Source organism: Cheilinus undulatus, linkage group 12 (assembly GCF_018320785.1).
Source record: "Cheilinus undulatus linkage group 12, ASM1832078v1, whole genome shotgun sequence".
NCBI classification, from domain to species: domain Eukaryota; kingdom Metazoa; phylum Chordata; class Actinopteri; order Labriformes; family Labridae; genus Cheilinus; species Cheilinus undulatus.
Window position 1 is genome coordinate 23104724 of NC_054876.1, and position 15645 is coordinate 23120368.

Below are 15645 nucleotides of genomic sequence, written 5' to 3' on the forward strand. Positions count from 1 at the left end.
CTCAGCTTCTTTTCATCGGGCTGTCTTCCTATCAACACCGAGGGTCATCTCAAGAACTAAACACTATTACAGCATATCAGGTAGGAATTAAACAAAAACAACTGCGCAGTGTTTCAAAAAAGATTTGCCCAGACAACAGGCTGATATTTGGGTTTTCATTAAACTGCGACATGTTCTGTTTATATGGAAGGTGTGTCTGTGTACAGTAAGAGGGAAATTAAATATGGCCTAATAACACACCACTCAAGTTTGCTAAAATATGGTTAAATGTGTCATTAAAGTAGGTAAAAAATATATTTTTTATAATATTATTTGAAATCTTTGTAAACTAAAAATTCAATCCACAAGGTTATTGGCCTCATACAGAAACATAATGAGCAACTTTCTGACATTATGACCTATTTTGGCATTTTATGGTCAAAGTAGAACAATTTCTCACAGAGAATATCAGAAATTTTATAATTCAAACCTCTTCAAATGAAATAACCCACTACTAAATACTCCTTTTTGGGGTTTGGACTTTCCAATGCAGAAGCTCATCTCAAAGATTATTTTCTTTATTGATGATGATTTGAAATTTAATTGACTAATGAAAACTATACCTGATCAGATTTATCTTTGATAATTACCATATTTTGTTGGAGGCTATCAGAATATGTTGGACAGGCGTAGGTATTTTGTTGAAGTTTTTTTGGCAAATGAAAATTAGGATAGGGATTTTGTAAAATATTATGTATCACTGATGAATGAAATTGAAAAAAAATCACTCCTTTGTGTTGTTGCCTTATGATGGTATCATTTTTATACTTAAACTGGCCATTTGACTCTGTCAAATTGACATTCGATTAAAAAAAGATCTCATAACTCATTTTGGGATTTTCTTGGTTGAGGGTCTAATCTGTGTAAAAAAAAAAATGTAATGGTATTAACACTGGGGGATTCAGTCATTCCTCCATGGATTGTTTAAGTAGATTTACCTCATTAATTATTTCATGATCAAACCTTTGTGTTGACAGGCAGAACACCTCTTGGTTTTACTATATTACATTCAATATGAAGTGTCCATAATCAGGGTGCATAAAAACAATAGTTTGTGGGCTATTCTGGATGTAATCAGATCAATAACACTATACTCTTTCTTCACAGGATGTCCCGGGAGCAGCAGACAGTGGCTCGTGCCAGAAAAGCTTTCCAAACAGGCAGGTCCAGACCTTTGGAGTACCGCATCCATCAGCTGAAGAATCTACAGCGGTTGTTCACTGAGAGACAGAAAGAGATTTCAGATGCCATCAAGAAAGACCTCAATAAGGTCAGACATGACTGAGTCCTCTTGGCCTCCAGAAAGCTCAAGAGCCAGGGTGTTTGAAAAAAACGAAATGATATGACAAGTAATCAAAGCCATTTTTATGTCAACTGGTTCAGAACTTTGGAATTTTCAGTATTTGCAGATTAGGAGCTGGGCCACCCATAAGGGGGAATAAAGGGGAGAACTTTCTGGAGCCCAGCAAGATCATGATTCATTGTGAAGTTAAGCTGTGATAACTATTTATTTATAATGTGCTTAACAAATTTATTAGACCACCACCCAAAGTAAGGTTTATGCCACAGCTGCCATAAAAGAACAGCATTGGTAAAAAATGGTAAAACAAAAATTATTTTTTATGTTTCTGCAATGGTTAATACACCAATATGTAGAAACTCTTTAACCCAAATGATATTTTTAGTGCTAAAATATAATTATTATTGTTATCCATTAATTTTTGAATTTACTGATTTACAAAAAACTGAAAAAATAGTAAAGCGCATTAATATTTCTTGATTAATATGTCAAATTATAGTTATTTACTTGCATTCCTGAACAGAAAAATGAGTTTTAGTGGTTGATTGTTATGCTTGTTTAATTTCTGACTTCTCAGAGAAGCCTAGTGAGCCAGCTCACATTTGGGTATAAAAAGGTGAATTCAGTTTGAAATTCCTCATTCCTGTTCAAAATGGTAAAACGTGGAGAGCTCACAGAAAATGAAAGAGTCCGCATTAAAGCACTTCATGATGCTGGATGGTCTCTGAGACAGGTGGTCTAATAAATTTGTTAAGCACTGTATATGTTATATTTTTTTTACCTGAATAACAACAACACTTATCAAAGCAACACATTATTAACTTATGCTGTAATATATATATTTCTTCAAAACATAAACCCCCTTTTTAAAAATAAAATAAAAATGGGTTAACAGAAGCAAAAAATAGATGGAAGGTTTCAAAAGTGGCTTAAAAACTGTAAAACAGGCAGAAAATGTGGTAAAATGAGCTACAAGTGGCAAAAATTGGCATAGAATGCAGTGTAAAGGGATTTAATAGTGATAAAAATGGTTAATGGGGCAACAGAACGAAGAAAAGTGGCTAAAATGGGTAAATGGATTTAAAATAGGCAGAAAAGTTGGGGAAGGATTCAAAAAGTGGCAAAATGGCTTAACTGCGGTAAAATGTGCAGAAAAAGTGGTGAAATAGGATTAGAAGGAGCAGAAACTGGTTAAACCTGGCAAAAAGCTGTTTTAATTGCCAAAAATTGGTTAAAAGTAGAAAAAAGGATTAACATAGGTAGTAATTGGCAAAAATGAATTAACGGGCAATATGAGTCAAAAGTGGCAAAAACTGCAGTAAAAGTGCTGAAAAAGGGTTAAAAAGTGACAAAGGGGGTTTATAGTGGCAAAACGGGCAGAAAAAGTGCTGAAAAGGGCTTAAAAAGTGACAAAGGGGGTTTATAGTGGCAGAACAGGCAGAAAAAGTGCTGAAAATGGGTTGAAAAGTGTCAAAAATTGGTTTTCCATGAAAAAATGGATGCAGGATTTAGTGATGAGCAGCAAAACAGGGTCAAAAGAGTGAAATTGGGTTAAAAAAGGCACAATATTGATCAAAGAAAAAAGAGGCAAATATAGGATGGAAAAGTTTTTCAAAGAAGTTAAAAGTGGCACAAATAAATAACTTGAACATCAGACCCAATAATAGCTTGACACACTTTTCAGCTCCAAAATGAAGTAACCAGTTAGCCAGGATGCTATAGCACCAATTCTGCTGATTCCACACACATGCATTGATGCATTGATCATCAATAAATCACAACTTGGGAGGGCCCATTCTCTTGGTACAGGCCCTCCGTTCCTTAGCATGTTAATGGTACACAATACACAGATTCTTTTTAATGGTTTTATGGTTTCTGCGCAAGCCTACATGAGTACATTTCACAAGTGTCAAAGGTATGCTAAAGTTATATTCTACCCCAGAAAGTGTAATGTCATTGTCGTCATTTGCAGAGTGAGGTGGGCACTCAGTTGTATGAGACCCTGGGTCTTGAGGGGGAGATCAGCCTGGCCATCAGGAAGCTGAAGGAATGGGCAGCCCCTCGGCCTGTGGAGAAGAACCTGCTGACACTCTCTGACGCCGTCTTCATCCGGCCAGAGCCACTGGGCGTGGTACTCATCATTGGGGCTTGGAACTACCCCTGGGCTGTCACCATCCAGCCACTCATTGGCGCCATCGCTGCTGGTACTATGGCATGCTGTTTGTGTGTTTATGTATGTGATGTGGCAAGGTCAGAGTTCACATTTCTCTCCAATCTTGTTCTGGTTAATACTTGAGATGGACTTTGAATAGAGATTTCACTCTTCATGCACTTTCATCTTATACAAAGAGACAGAACGCTGATGTCGGGTGCATCTTGCTGGCTTTTCCCATCAGAGGAACACTCACAAAACGGATTTTTGCCCTGTTTTGGGACACTTTCTGTAGTCAGAGATTGTTGCATCTTAGACCTTCCTCTTACTCAGAAACCAGACCTCAACTTCAGGATTCACACACACCGACAAACCCTGTCTGATGACAACTTCACATATCAGTCAGCTGTCAAGTCTCAATCCCATCATCTCCGACCATCTGGCTGTAACTGTGGACATTGACATCCCGAGTCCAAGACAAAAATATCCAATCAGGCTCTCTCAGCCTCCATCACTAGTCATATACCCCCGTCTGACAACCCTTCTGAACTTGTACACTCCCAGACTCTGTCAAATGAAATCCCACAAACACCAACTTAAAAGACTAATAAGAATACCAGTTTAACTGTTTATATGCCTACACAGACTAATCACATCATGACCATAACAATGTGTATGAACTATTCCAGCCTGACCTCCACCTCTCCTTAGACTCTAACCATCTCCACATCCTCATCCTCCTTGACCTCACTGCTGCCTTCGACACCATCACCCACACCAGTCTCCTCCCCCATCTAGAACACTTCCTCAACATCATGGGCTCTGCACTGTCCTGGATCAAATCATATCTCATGGCCAGACAACTATTCATTCATATCAGTAGCTTTTCCTCCTCCCCTGTCTCAGGGTGTCCTCCAGGGTTCGGTGCTTGGTCCACTCCTTTTCATTATTTACCTACTACTTAAGGATGTTACTAAGCGACATTTCCCTATTTGGCTAAACTCTCATTTACATTTCGTTTAACCAACTAGTCTTAAGAGGAAAAAACTCCTAGAAAACAGTAAAATTCCTCACAGGGTCATTGTGTCAGCGGGTGTGATGTTAGCCTGATTTACTCTCTAGAGCATGGCTAGCATTAAAAGCTAGCGCCATCCGCCTTTGTTCCTTTGCAGATTAATATCATGCTTTGATATTTGGCGTCTTTTCACATCATCATACATGAGCTCAACCCTCGACAGCCCACATACCACTTTATTTCCATTTACTACTTCAGAAAACTGTCATAGTAGCTTCTCGTGTTTACATCCGGTGAAGTGCCAGAGAGGAATGCAGCGGCCATTATCTGAAGCTACTGCGGCCTCTAGTGGCGGGAGGTTCATGACAGTGTAAAAGAGCATATAGCAAGGGATTTCAAGCCCATGTTCATAAAAAATGATAGGGAATTAGTTTAACTGAGCAGTAAATCCCGCACCGGCTTACTTGATAAACAGTTATAACCGTTTTACTGATTAATCGCGCGTATCCCTACTACTACTTTCAACCAGTTCTATCCCACTCCATTATTTATTGATCACAAATGATGAATAAGCAAAACCCCAGTAAAATTAACTGAAATAAAATAAATTGAACAGAGCACCACCAAAGTAAACAAACCTTTAAGAAGAATACAATCATGTTAAGATTTTTTTTAATTCCACTGAAAGTATTTTTCAGTTTGTAAGATATGTTTTTTTTCTTCATTAAACTGTGCAGGTAATGCTGCTGTGATCAAACCCTCTGAGGTGTGTGTTCACACTGCAAAGGTCATGGAGGAACTTCTGCCTCTTTACATTGACAAAGTAAGGAAGCTCATAGAATACACCCCTAATAAACACCACAGACTCAGAATAATAGGGGAAAAAGTTTACCTTGGCTCATTTAATTAGAAATTTCCCAGAAATATAATTTAATTTACTTCATATTTATTTTCTTCAGGTGAGCAAAGACCATTAATACACATCTTTAGAGTCCACTTTTAAACACATGCGTGTTTTGTCAGGAGCTTTACTCTGTAGTAAACGGAGGAATCCCAGAGACCCAGGAGCTGCTCCGCCAGAGGTTTGATCACATCTTCTTTACTGGCAGCAGTGCAGTAGGAAAAGTGATCATGGAAGCCGCCGCCAAACACCTGACACCACATGTGTTTTTCGTTTTCTTTTTTCTTTTCAGTTTTCCTCCTTTTTTCCTCTTAAATGTTCAAAATTCAATAAAACATGTTAAAAAAAAAAAACAAAAAAAACACCTGACACCAGTTACCCTGGAGCTGGGTGGAAAGAGCCCCTGCTACATTGACAAAAACTGTGACATCAGTGTAGCCCGCAGGTTAGTCAAAGATATAACAGAGCATTCATGTAGTGAAACTGTCCCTGCTGAGAGTCTCCTGATAACTATTTCATCACTGTGCAGACGCATCACCTGGGGAAAGTACACAAATTGTGGTCAGACCTGCATTGCCCCAGACTACATCCTGTGTGAGCCCAGCATCCAGGACCGAGTCATCAGTGAAGTCAAGAACGCCATAAAGGTGCCAAAATCTTACACCAAAATCTAAACAGGAAAAGTCTTTCTCAGGATAAGTTTGACATTTAACACTTTAAAGTCTGATAACTCAAATAATAGCCAGAAAATTCATAAAATTTTAGATCATGTTGATTAGACAGAGGTCTCACAAAAGTATGGATCAAATACAATACAACTGGCTTTAAAGGGTTGAGACTGGAACCAGGGGGATCTCTGTGAACCTAATACAACCAGTGGGTAAAACTGACCAATCATTTGATTGGATTGATTTACACAAAGAGTACTGATCAAGACCACAAGATCATGAAGCTAACTGCTTGCCACCCGAGGCTCCAGTGGTTTAACATTGCTCAAGCTGAGGCAGTGTTTCTGGGTTGGTGCTTGGAGCAGGACATGTCTTCAGGAGGACTCCTGCATATCTGCGATGTCTGTCCATTTGAGAGCAGACAGGCCCCTCTGATATCAGAGATAAGGCCTGTCGATGATCACTTACTTCAGCCCAAACTGACTCATTTAATGGGCTCCGTCTCATTCAGTCATCCAGTCGTTGCTATGACAGGGATGAGTGAACTCTGCAAAGGAAGTGTTCTACACCCAACTTGACTCAGTGGTTGACTTAGTCGTCCTTGGTAACTTCTATGCTACCACTGGCACTGACAAGGAGGGCTATGAGGCATGTGTTGGTCCACACAGCTCTGGACAATGAGATGAAAGCTCCTTAATGCTCTTTGACTTTGCCAGCAGCCAGAGCTTGAGAAGTGCTTGTTCCAGAGACCTGATTTGAGGTACTGGACTTAGTATTCAAATGATGGCATCATAAAGAAGGAAAAGGGGGACTGCAGGGTTTTCAGGAGGGCCTAGTTCTCCAGTGGTGTCCATCAGCTTCTGGTCCCAACCCTGCAACTGCAGCTGAGGTACCTCAGGTAGATTGACTCTATTTGAAGCAAACTGGATGTCGGTCACCCTGGGGTGCCAGATGTTGCAGCTGGGCTCAAAGCCACTCTTGGAGCACCAGATGCCTCTGGAGAGCCTGAGTCTCTCTGGACAGACTTAAGGTCTGGTACCCTGGCTGCTGCCCATAAATGCATACAGGGTTGCCTTGGGGGCAGGCCTAATTTCTGAGGAAACCATTGATACCATTGAGGCAAGTTGCAGGGCCGATCTTGGCTGGAAACTGAGCCATTCAGTTGTGAGGACAATGTGAAAAGATATGGAGGCCAGGGTTTGTGGCTTGTGTGAGATGGTAAAGGGTCACATGGGCACAAGTAATGCCTGGCTTTTGGGACCATACAGAACCTCAAGTCAGCTACATCCTCTGTAGTAAAGCTGCCTGACGGAGGGGTCAGATGTCAAGAAAAGATGGTCTAGCTATTTTGAGGACTTGTATCAGGCAGATCTTTCCAGTTGCTCCAAATGAATTCTCTCAGTGCAAGGATCTTGCACTGATACTGTTGAACAAGATCCATGATCCACTGCTCCAACACCAGCAGACTGAATAGTCAGGCTATACACCTAAGAGGTCTATGGTAGACCACATCCTGGCACTTCATATCCTCACTGAATGCTTTCAGGAATCCAATAGACGGTTGCTTGCAGCCTATGTTGACTTCTGGAGGGCATTCTACTCAGTGAGCAGGGATGCTCTCTGGGGGATTGTGGAGCTCTGCAGGATCCCACGTTTGCCCATCCAGCTGCCCTATATTCTGGTACAGAGAGTGCTGTGAAGTGTGGTAGCGCCACCTTGGACTTCTTCCCAGTTGATTCGGGGGGTGAAGCAGGGGTGTGTTTTGGCTACTATGTTCTTTAGTACCTGTATGGACAGGATAACAGGATGGGAAACAGGGGCAGCGAACTGTGGCATGCCATTAGGTGATGTCCAGATCACTGATCTGGACTTTTCTGATGCTGTTGTGATCCTAATGGAGACTGCAGACAACCTTGTGGGGCTCTTCCCTTGCTGAGTGAGGAGGCTGAAATGTTGGGAATGCTCCTGGGCCAAAACAAAGATCCAGGCATTCAGGATGCCTTAGGTGCTGTCATCGAATTTGTGTCTGTGAATCATGAGAGCATGTAAGTTGTAGAGCAGTTCATCTACCTTGGCAGAATAGTCCACTGATCCACTAACTGCAAGGCTGAGATCAACTGCAGACTTGTCCTTGCACAGGGGGTTAAAAAAAACAAAACAAAAAAAAAAAAAACATTTTTACCCCCTGTGCAAGAGGCAAGGTAATGTGGCACCACCTTGGTCCTCCAAGTCTTACGATACTCTTGTGAGGCCTGAGCGCTGACTGATGGCCTGAGTCCCTTTGGTACACTTTTTCTTTTTGTAGGTAAGAACATGTGTCTAATCATGATGTGCTCAGGAGGGCAGGGATGGGAAGGGTCAGCTGCTGCATAAGAGACCAGTATTGGCTGCTAGAAGGCCAGAGCAGTACAGGGCCAAAGTTGATGCAGTGAAGTGCAAAACTGACATATGCTCCCATACCTGACCTTAATGATCAATAGGAATTAATTAACCATAGACACTGAGCATCTGCTTAACCACTCAGAGAGAACAGGATCACTGTTGGATGATGATACAAAACCGTCTTTGGACTGATGGCTCATTCCTAAATTTTCCCACCACCAGTTTCGTCTTAATTCAATGTATTGAGCAAGTCTTTTTTGGCCTGTGGTATCCATGTTTAAGGTTGATCTGTGGCTTCTAAATAGGCAGTGCAGTATTAGACAGGTGTTTCCATGGCAACATCTATTGTTTATCTCTTGGGGGGAAATGAAATTAAGGGAACATCAATGATTTCTTTTGGGGTAAATTTGACCCACATGGCAGTTGCATGTTTAAACAACCTTTTTAAAAATCTAGATTAATAGAAACCATGTTTAATAACACCAGGTAACACATTTTTAGGAAAAGTCACTGACTTTTAAATTTGATTAATGTGAAGTTAGACACAACTGAAAAATAGCCTTGGGTAAATTTTACCTGGTGGTGGTAAAAACCTTAGTTTATTTGAGAAAATTATTGATTTAAGGGACTATTTCAACAACTTCAACAACAACAGGATTTTTACTATATTATATAATGAGATTTTGTCCTGCAGGAGTTTCACACAGACAACCCAAAGACCTGTGTGGACTATGGGCGCATCATCAACCAGCGCCACTTTAAAAGGATAATGAGCATGTTGGAGGACAGCACTGTGGCTGCAGGAGGAGACAATGATGAGTCAGACTGCTACATAGGTAATACTTGTGATGTTATTAATTTGTGACTTTTGTAGTTTTCATTTTGACAGTTCCATAAACCAAGATTAATCTGTGAAAAAGTGTTTGATACACAGCATTTATGTTCAGCCCCCACAGTACTGAGAGACGTGTAGCCAGAGGCAAAAGTAATGCAGGAGGAGATTTTTGGTCCTCTGCTTCCTATTTTACCAGTCAGTGGCCTGGACGAGGTGATCAAGTTTATCAATAATAGAGAGAAACCTCTGGTTCTTTACGTGTTCTCATCAGACAACAAGGTATAAATCAACACCAGCAGCAAAATTGTTCACAGATGCAGACCTCTAAATGTGCAGTGTGTAGAGTCAGACTCACAAGCGTAACAGCAGTCTTTTCTGTTTGAAGGTGATAAAGAGAATGACAGAGGAGACCTCCAGTGGAGGACTGCTGGCCAACGACTGTCTTGTGCACTTCTCTGTCAACTCTCTGCCTTTCGGAGGAGTGGGTGGGTACACTCAGGGCCGATTTTAACAGAAATAAAAGCACAAGTATGATTCTTTAAGCTGTCTATATTGAAGAAGGGTGGTGCTTTTAGTACTACCAAAAGAAACTGATGGGGAATTATTGTAGGGTGCGGCAATCCCTTCTAATTGCCAGGAGAGGTAATTTCACCCATTGAAAAAGAAGTATGATAAGTCTATGGCAAAATGAGCCTTTGTTCTACTTATTTCATACGTCATTAATCTTTGTGCTACCAACCAACTTCAAAGTGTCCTACCTTTTTTCAAATAGTGGTTTTCATACATAGCAGTCCTATTTGACAATAAAAGGATTGGGGATAAAGATTTAGTATACTCAGTCCAACAATCTGACTCTTTTCTCATGCACAGGAAACAGTGGTATGGGCCGCTACCATGGCAAGTTTAGCTTCGACCAGCTGAGTCACCTTCGAGGTTGTCTCATCAAGCAGCTGAAGATGGAGGGAATGAATAGCACACGTTACCCGCCTCACACTTTCAAGAAACTGAGCAGGGCTCGCTTCTTCATCCTGAAACTGTGAAAAATGTTTATCTTTTTAAGAAACATAAGTTTTGTAATAAAGGGAGAATTGTACCACTTACAGAGAATGCAGGTAAGAGTTACACATCTTGATACTGGTTAGATGAAGACTGGAACACGAGAATCACTATTTTATAAAAGCAGAAACAAGTGCTTTATTTGTTCTGACTTTTCTGTTGGCATGTTTCATCATACCTCATGCTGAGAGGATGGTGGACAAACAGATGAATGTCATGGCTGGCTGCGAGATGGCCCAGCTGGTGGACTCCATTACACCTGTGGAGTTGCCAGAGTTTCATGTCATGTAAATGGTAAACTTAAGTCTTGATCCGCTCTGGACTCCATGAAGGACACAGAATCATAGCTTAAATCTAAGAGACTGTTTTACTGATACTCAAGATCATCAATAATAAGGAAAGGACTGAATTGTCATCTCCAGTAAACGCTGCAAAGCCAAATAACAAACCAGGTGTCACACATGTTATATCATCCAATGTTAGAGTAGAAAATTTTCCATGTAAAGTAGCCATGTTGTCTGATAGTGATGTTCACTCTGTCTGCGTCATCCCACATTGTATTAGTTATTAGTTTATGTTTTCACTCTGTTTACTAAATTGTAGCCATTGACTGCAGTAAATTCTTTAAAAGTTTAGTTGTTTGAATTTGTTAGTTATTATTTCATATTTTTTGGTTTTATCTTACTGATGATGCAAAGTTAGAAGCTGAAACAGCCCAGAAACCTCGTCGCTGTAGGGGAATTTTCCTGTAGAATAAACCGAAATCACAGCTGACAGGTTTTTCACTGCTATATGCCATTGATATCACTGTCAAAATCAGGTTGTATTGTTACTAGATATCAGAATTTCATTTTTTTATTTTAGCTCTGTTAAAGCAAATGTAATGATAGCTGGTGTTATTTTAATATTACATGGTACCATAAAACTTATACATGATATGTTTCATTGTAGCAAAGTTGCCTTCATGAGTGTGAAATTGAAATCTCTCTTATAAGTAGGGTCTCAGACTTCAGAGGGAATATATAAGAAATGTTTTGGTTCTTTTAATAGACAGATGTCCTCTTTAAAGCAGCAACAAGTGTTAATCCATAATATCAAAAAAAAGACTATAGCCTACTGGACATACAGTGATCCATACATTATTTTCGTTTGCCTATTTATCTCCTGTTCCTAAAATAACAAAGATGGTTTTCCAAATTTAATGAGAAATTTCTTTACTAATAAATTTTCAAGCTGTGTTGGGTAAACAGCATAAAATAAAATGTATGACACTGGACACTGGAGTTTCTCTCTCATCAGCAGCACAGTACACAACTGACATCAGAATCAATATAGAATAATGATTTAATCTAAGCTCATTTAATTTGTAAAGGCTTTATAAAGTGTAGTTTCATTGTTATTATGTAATGTTAGTCAACCATAGATAGTAACTAAGCCTTCTCTAAAAGCATTGATCTGAAAGGCATTATGATTTTAGCTGTCATCTATGTCATATTTACAAATGTCAATACGTCTGTTAGATCAGCCTGAGGCCTGCAGACTTAGATCTAAATAAATAATGGAGTCAGCTTTATGGCTCTGGCAGTGAGAAAAAAAGAAAAAGTCTGTTAATGAGTTCAGCAGAGGCTTGACTGGCATTTATATATAAAAAGTGTGACAAATTTTCACAGGAAGAACAACTTTGTATCAGTAACAAATAACATATGACTTTGTAAGTTGTTCCTGTCACAAACCTGAAAAGTCCATTATCTATCCATCCATCGATTAACCATCCATCTATCCATCAATTTACCATCTATCCATCAATTTAACATCCATCCATCAATTTATCCATCCATTTATGCATCCATCAATTTAACATCCATCCATCAGTTAAACATCCATCCATTGATTAACTATCCTTCCATCCATCTATTCATTTATCCATCCATCCATCCATTTACCATCCATCTTTTCATCTACCCATTAACGATCATCCATCCACCATCTATCCATCCCTCCATTATCCAATTATCCATCCATCCATCCATCCATTAAAGGGGACATATTTTACCATTTCAAGACACATTTATATTGTTCTCAGAGGACCCCAAAACATGCTTGTGAGGTTTGTTGCTGAAAAAACACTCTAGAATAGGATTTTTATACGTCTAAAGAGCTGTTTTTCCAATTTTAATGAGAAAACTTCATTATAAATATATTTTCAAGCTGTGTTGGGTAAACAGCATAAAATAAAATGTATGCATTCATGACCCTCTATAATGATGTGTATCCAGAATTTCCTTGATTTCTTGCAAAAACAACTTTTTTTATCCAAAGAAACAGAGAGAGATACAGTAAGTTGAAATCTGAGAAAAATAATGAATCTTTTATGTAACCATAAAAACCCTAAAAACTACATGTATAAATTTACTTTATGTTCTGTTATGCCTACTGTACATGGGTTACACAGATTTGTGTGTCCAAAATAAATAATTTCCTTTGAAAAATGTTTTACCAGTGCATGGCATATTTCAGTTTGTTATACAAAACCTTCTTTGTTTGAATACATTTTCAGTTTATTTGAATATATAATTAATTTAATATTTTTACATCTCAAACCCTAAAAATGTCAGGTGGCGTGACAGTCTGAGTAAATGGACGGATAATTTATGCTGAAAAACGAAGAAGCTACCAGGGCTTTCTTCAGGCACACTCACTATCAACGATTAAGTGAAAAAGCTTTAAATAGGTCAGGGCATTTCTAATGAAATACAATCAAATCAAATCAATAAAATGGTGATTTTATTGTTTTTTCAGACATGCCCTGAGCTATTAAAGGCTTTTTAACTTGATCCTTGATTCCAGCAAGTGTGCCTTAAGATAGCCCTGGTGGCTTCTCTTTCTTTTTTCACTCTTTAAGAGCACGTGGCTTTTACCTGGAGTTTACCACACAACAGGAGTACATGGTACGTCTCTCCTTTTCCTGAGAATATTGATGTTATTTAAAATGGCACTGTAATTGTAAAAAATTTTAATTAGAATACTTTGGCAGCATTTTTTTGGTCGAAAGCTTTGAAATGAACAAATTTATTCAAATGTATCAATATAAAGTTAATAAGGTAATTGAAAAACTTTTTCCAGATTTGCAGGTCCTTAAATGTCAGTGTGGTGCAACCATTGTGCACTTTATTTTGAAATGAAGTATTAAAACAGATTGTAGCATAATTTATCATCCATTTGACTCCAGCTTACCTTTAAGGCCAAGTGAAATGGTTTATAGATACTTTTTCAGTTATGATTAAAACATTTATTTTAAGTCATAGGTAGGTGGGTACCTTTTCCATGTCAGGTGATATAACCAATATAAAACTGCAAAATAAAATAATTGTATCATAAAACTAGATTTTATTTTGAAAATACATTAGTTGACTTTCTAACAAGAGCAGGTAACAAATGTTTAAAGATCTAAAACATTTACTTTGTTTCTACTTAAGTAGATGAGGTATTACACATTAAAAAAGAGATCAATTACTTTTTTACTTAGGGTAGCAGGAACCTTTCCATGTCAAGTGGTACAACCAATGTAAAACAGCAAAAAAAAAAAAAAAAAAAAAAAATTCTTCATTTCATTTTAAAAATATATGTATCCCCTTTCTAACTAGAACAAAATAAACATCATGTGTCTGGGTATTTGCCTGTTCAATTAGAAACTATTTGCATATGTCATATGGCACTACTATTGCATCATTTGACACAACCAGAATGAATGAAGCCTTCTATGACACTGACCCAATTTTATTTTCCTGGCAGGCATTTATGGCCCAAAGGACCATAAACCCACCAGCTGAGAACTACTGCAATTGATAACCCTTAACTGTCATTTAAATGTAGAAAAAACAACAAAATTCAAATAAATTGGCCTACTTTTACCATCATAGTATAAAATTCCAAATTAGGTAAATTAGAGCAGGGCACCCATACAGATTTTCTTTTATCATGCTGAGATTGAGTCAGCTTCCTGTAAAATTGTTTATCACATGTATATAAGCAACAATAATTATGCTGTGGTTTATACAAATTAAACTACAAAGTGAAAGTAGGACATTTGTTGTTTTTTTCTGCTCAACTGGTTCTGAGCTTCTAATCAACCAAATCCTTGCTTGGTGTGATCAGAGTATTCAGGACATATGAAATAATGTAGTTTTAGTAGTAAGTACTGCCAGCTTTAAATCTGCAAATGTGCATGCGTGATGTTATGGTCAGGTCGATACTGCTGCATGAAAAAAATTGCTGCCTGACGAGTCAGATCAGTTCAGAGCTGTGTTACTCAGATGGGGTGGCACACACTGGTATGCCTCAAGGCAAGTCTTTGGTATGCTGTGGAAATTTGTACAAGCATACATGATTACCACAGTTTAATCAACTTGGGTTACTGTGACGTGTGTAAAGAGGCTAGTGTATTTTGTATGGATATGAATATAGTGTGCCTTGAGATTTTGGCATGATCTTGGGTGTACCTTGGGTCAGAAGGGTTGAAAACCACTGGTGAAGAGTGTGGAAATGTTGAGAAGGAATTGTGTTGCTATCGGCACATAAAATAAGGTCCTACTGATGCACAAACATCAAACCTGTTTGCACCTGTTGCTGCTCTTGGACACAGAACTGTTTCTCTTCCTCCTCTCCTCACCAATATGTTGACTCTTTGGCACACATACACACACATCAGGTTATTTGGGGTGTGTGTTCCTTGGCCACAACTGCCATATTCCGAACACACATACAAACACACACACCCTTTTTCTCACACAACACACTGAGGCATCCGCGTAAACTCTCATAAATCCTTCATCCGGCAACAGCACCCCTGCAGGAATCCAAGAAAAAGCAAGTAATCTCCCCCCAATGCATAATATAGGAAAATGGCTGACACTAAACACTGCACATCACCTCAAACACACCATCCCCACTGGTGGCAGCATCATGTTGTGGGGGTGCTTCTCTGGGGCCGGCCCTGAAAGCCTCGTAAAGGTAGAGGGTAAAATGAATGTAGCCAAATGTAGGAAAATTCTGGAGGAGAATCTTATTCAGTCTGGAAGAGAACTACAGCTTAGGAGAAGATTTATTTTCCAGCAAGACACTGAGCTGAAGCATACAGGGAAACCACAGAAATGGTTTAAAGAGAACTAGGTGAAAGAGAACTAGGAGTGGGTGAGTCAAGCCCACACCTCAATCTAATAGTGAATTTGTGGCTGAAGAAGTAGAACATCCAAGGGGCTGAATGCTTTTTATAGGCACTGTAGATTGTTATTTCCAAC

At 38.9% G+C, this 15645-nt stretch overlaps 1 protein-coding gene across 1 annotated transcript; it reads left to right on the forward strand.

Moving 5' to 3' along the window:
* The first annotated feature begins 1147 nt into the window (after window positions 1-1147).
* Window positions 1148-10839, forward strand: LOC121518974 (aldehyde dehydrogenase family 3 member A2-like). The gene is given in 10 exon segments (XM_041801695.1): window positions 1148-1309; window positions 3312-3543; window positions 5244-5329; window positions 5530-5651; window positions 5766-5852; window positions 5937-6054; window positions 9152-9293; window positions 9405-9571; window positions 9678-9777; window positions 10163-10839. Coding segments are annotated over 10 exon segments (1386 nt in total). The 3' UTR covers window positions 10333-10839.
* Window positions 10840-15645: the final 4806 nt, after the last annotated feature.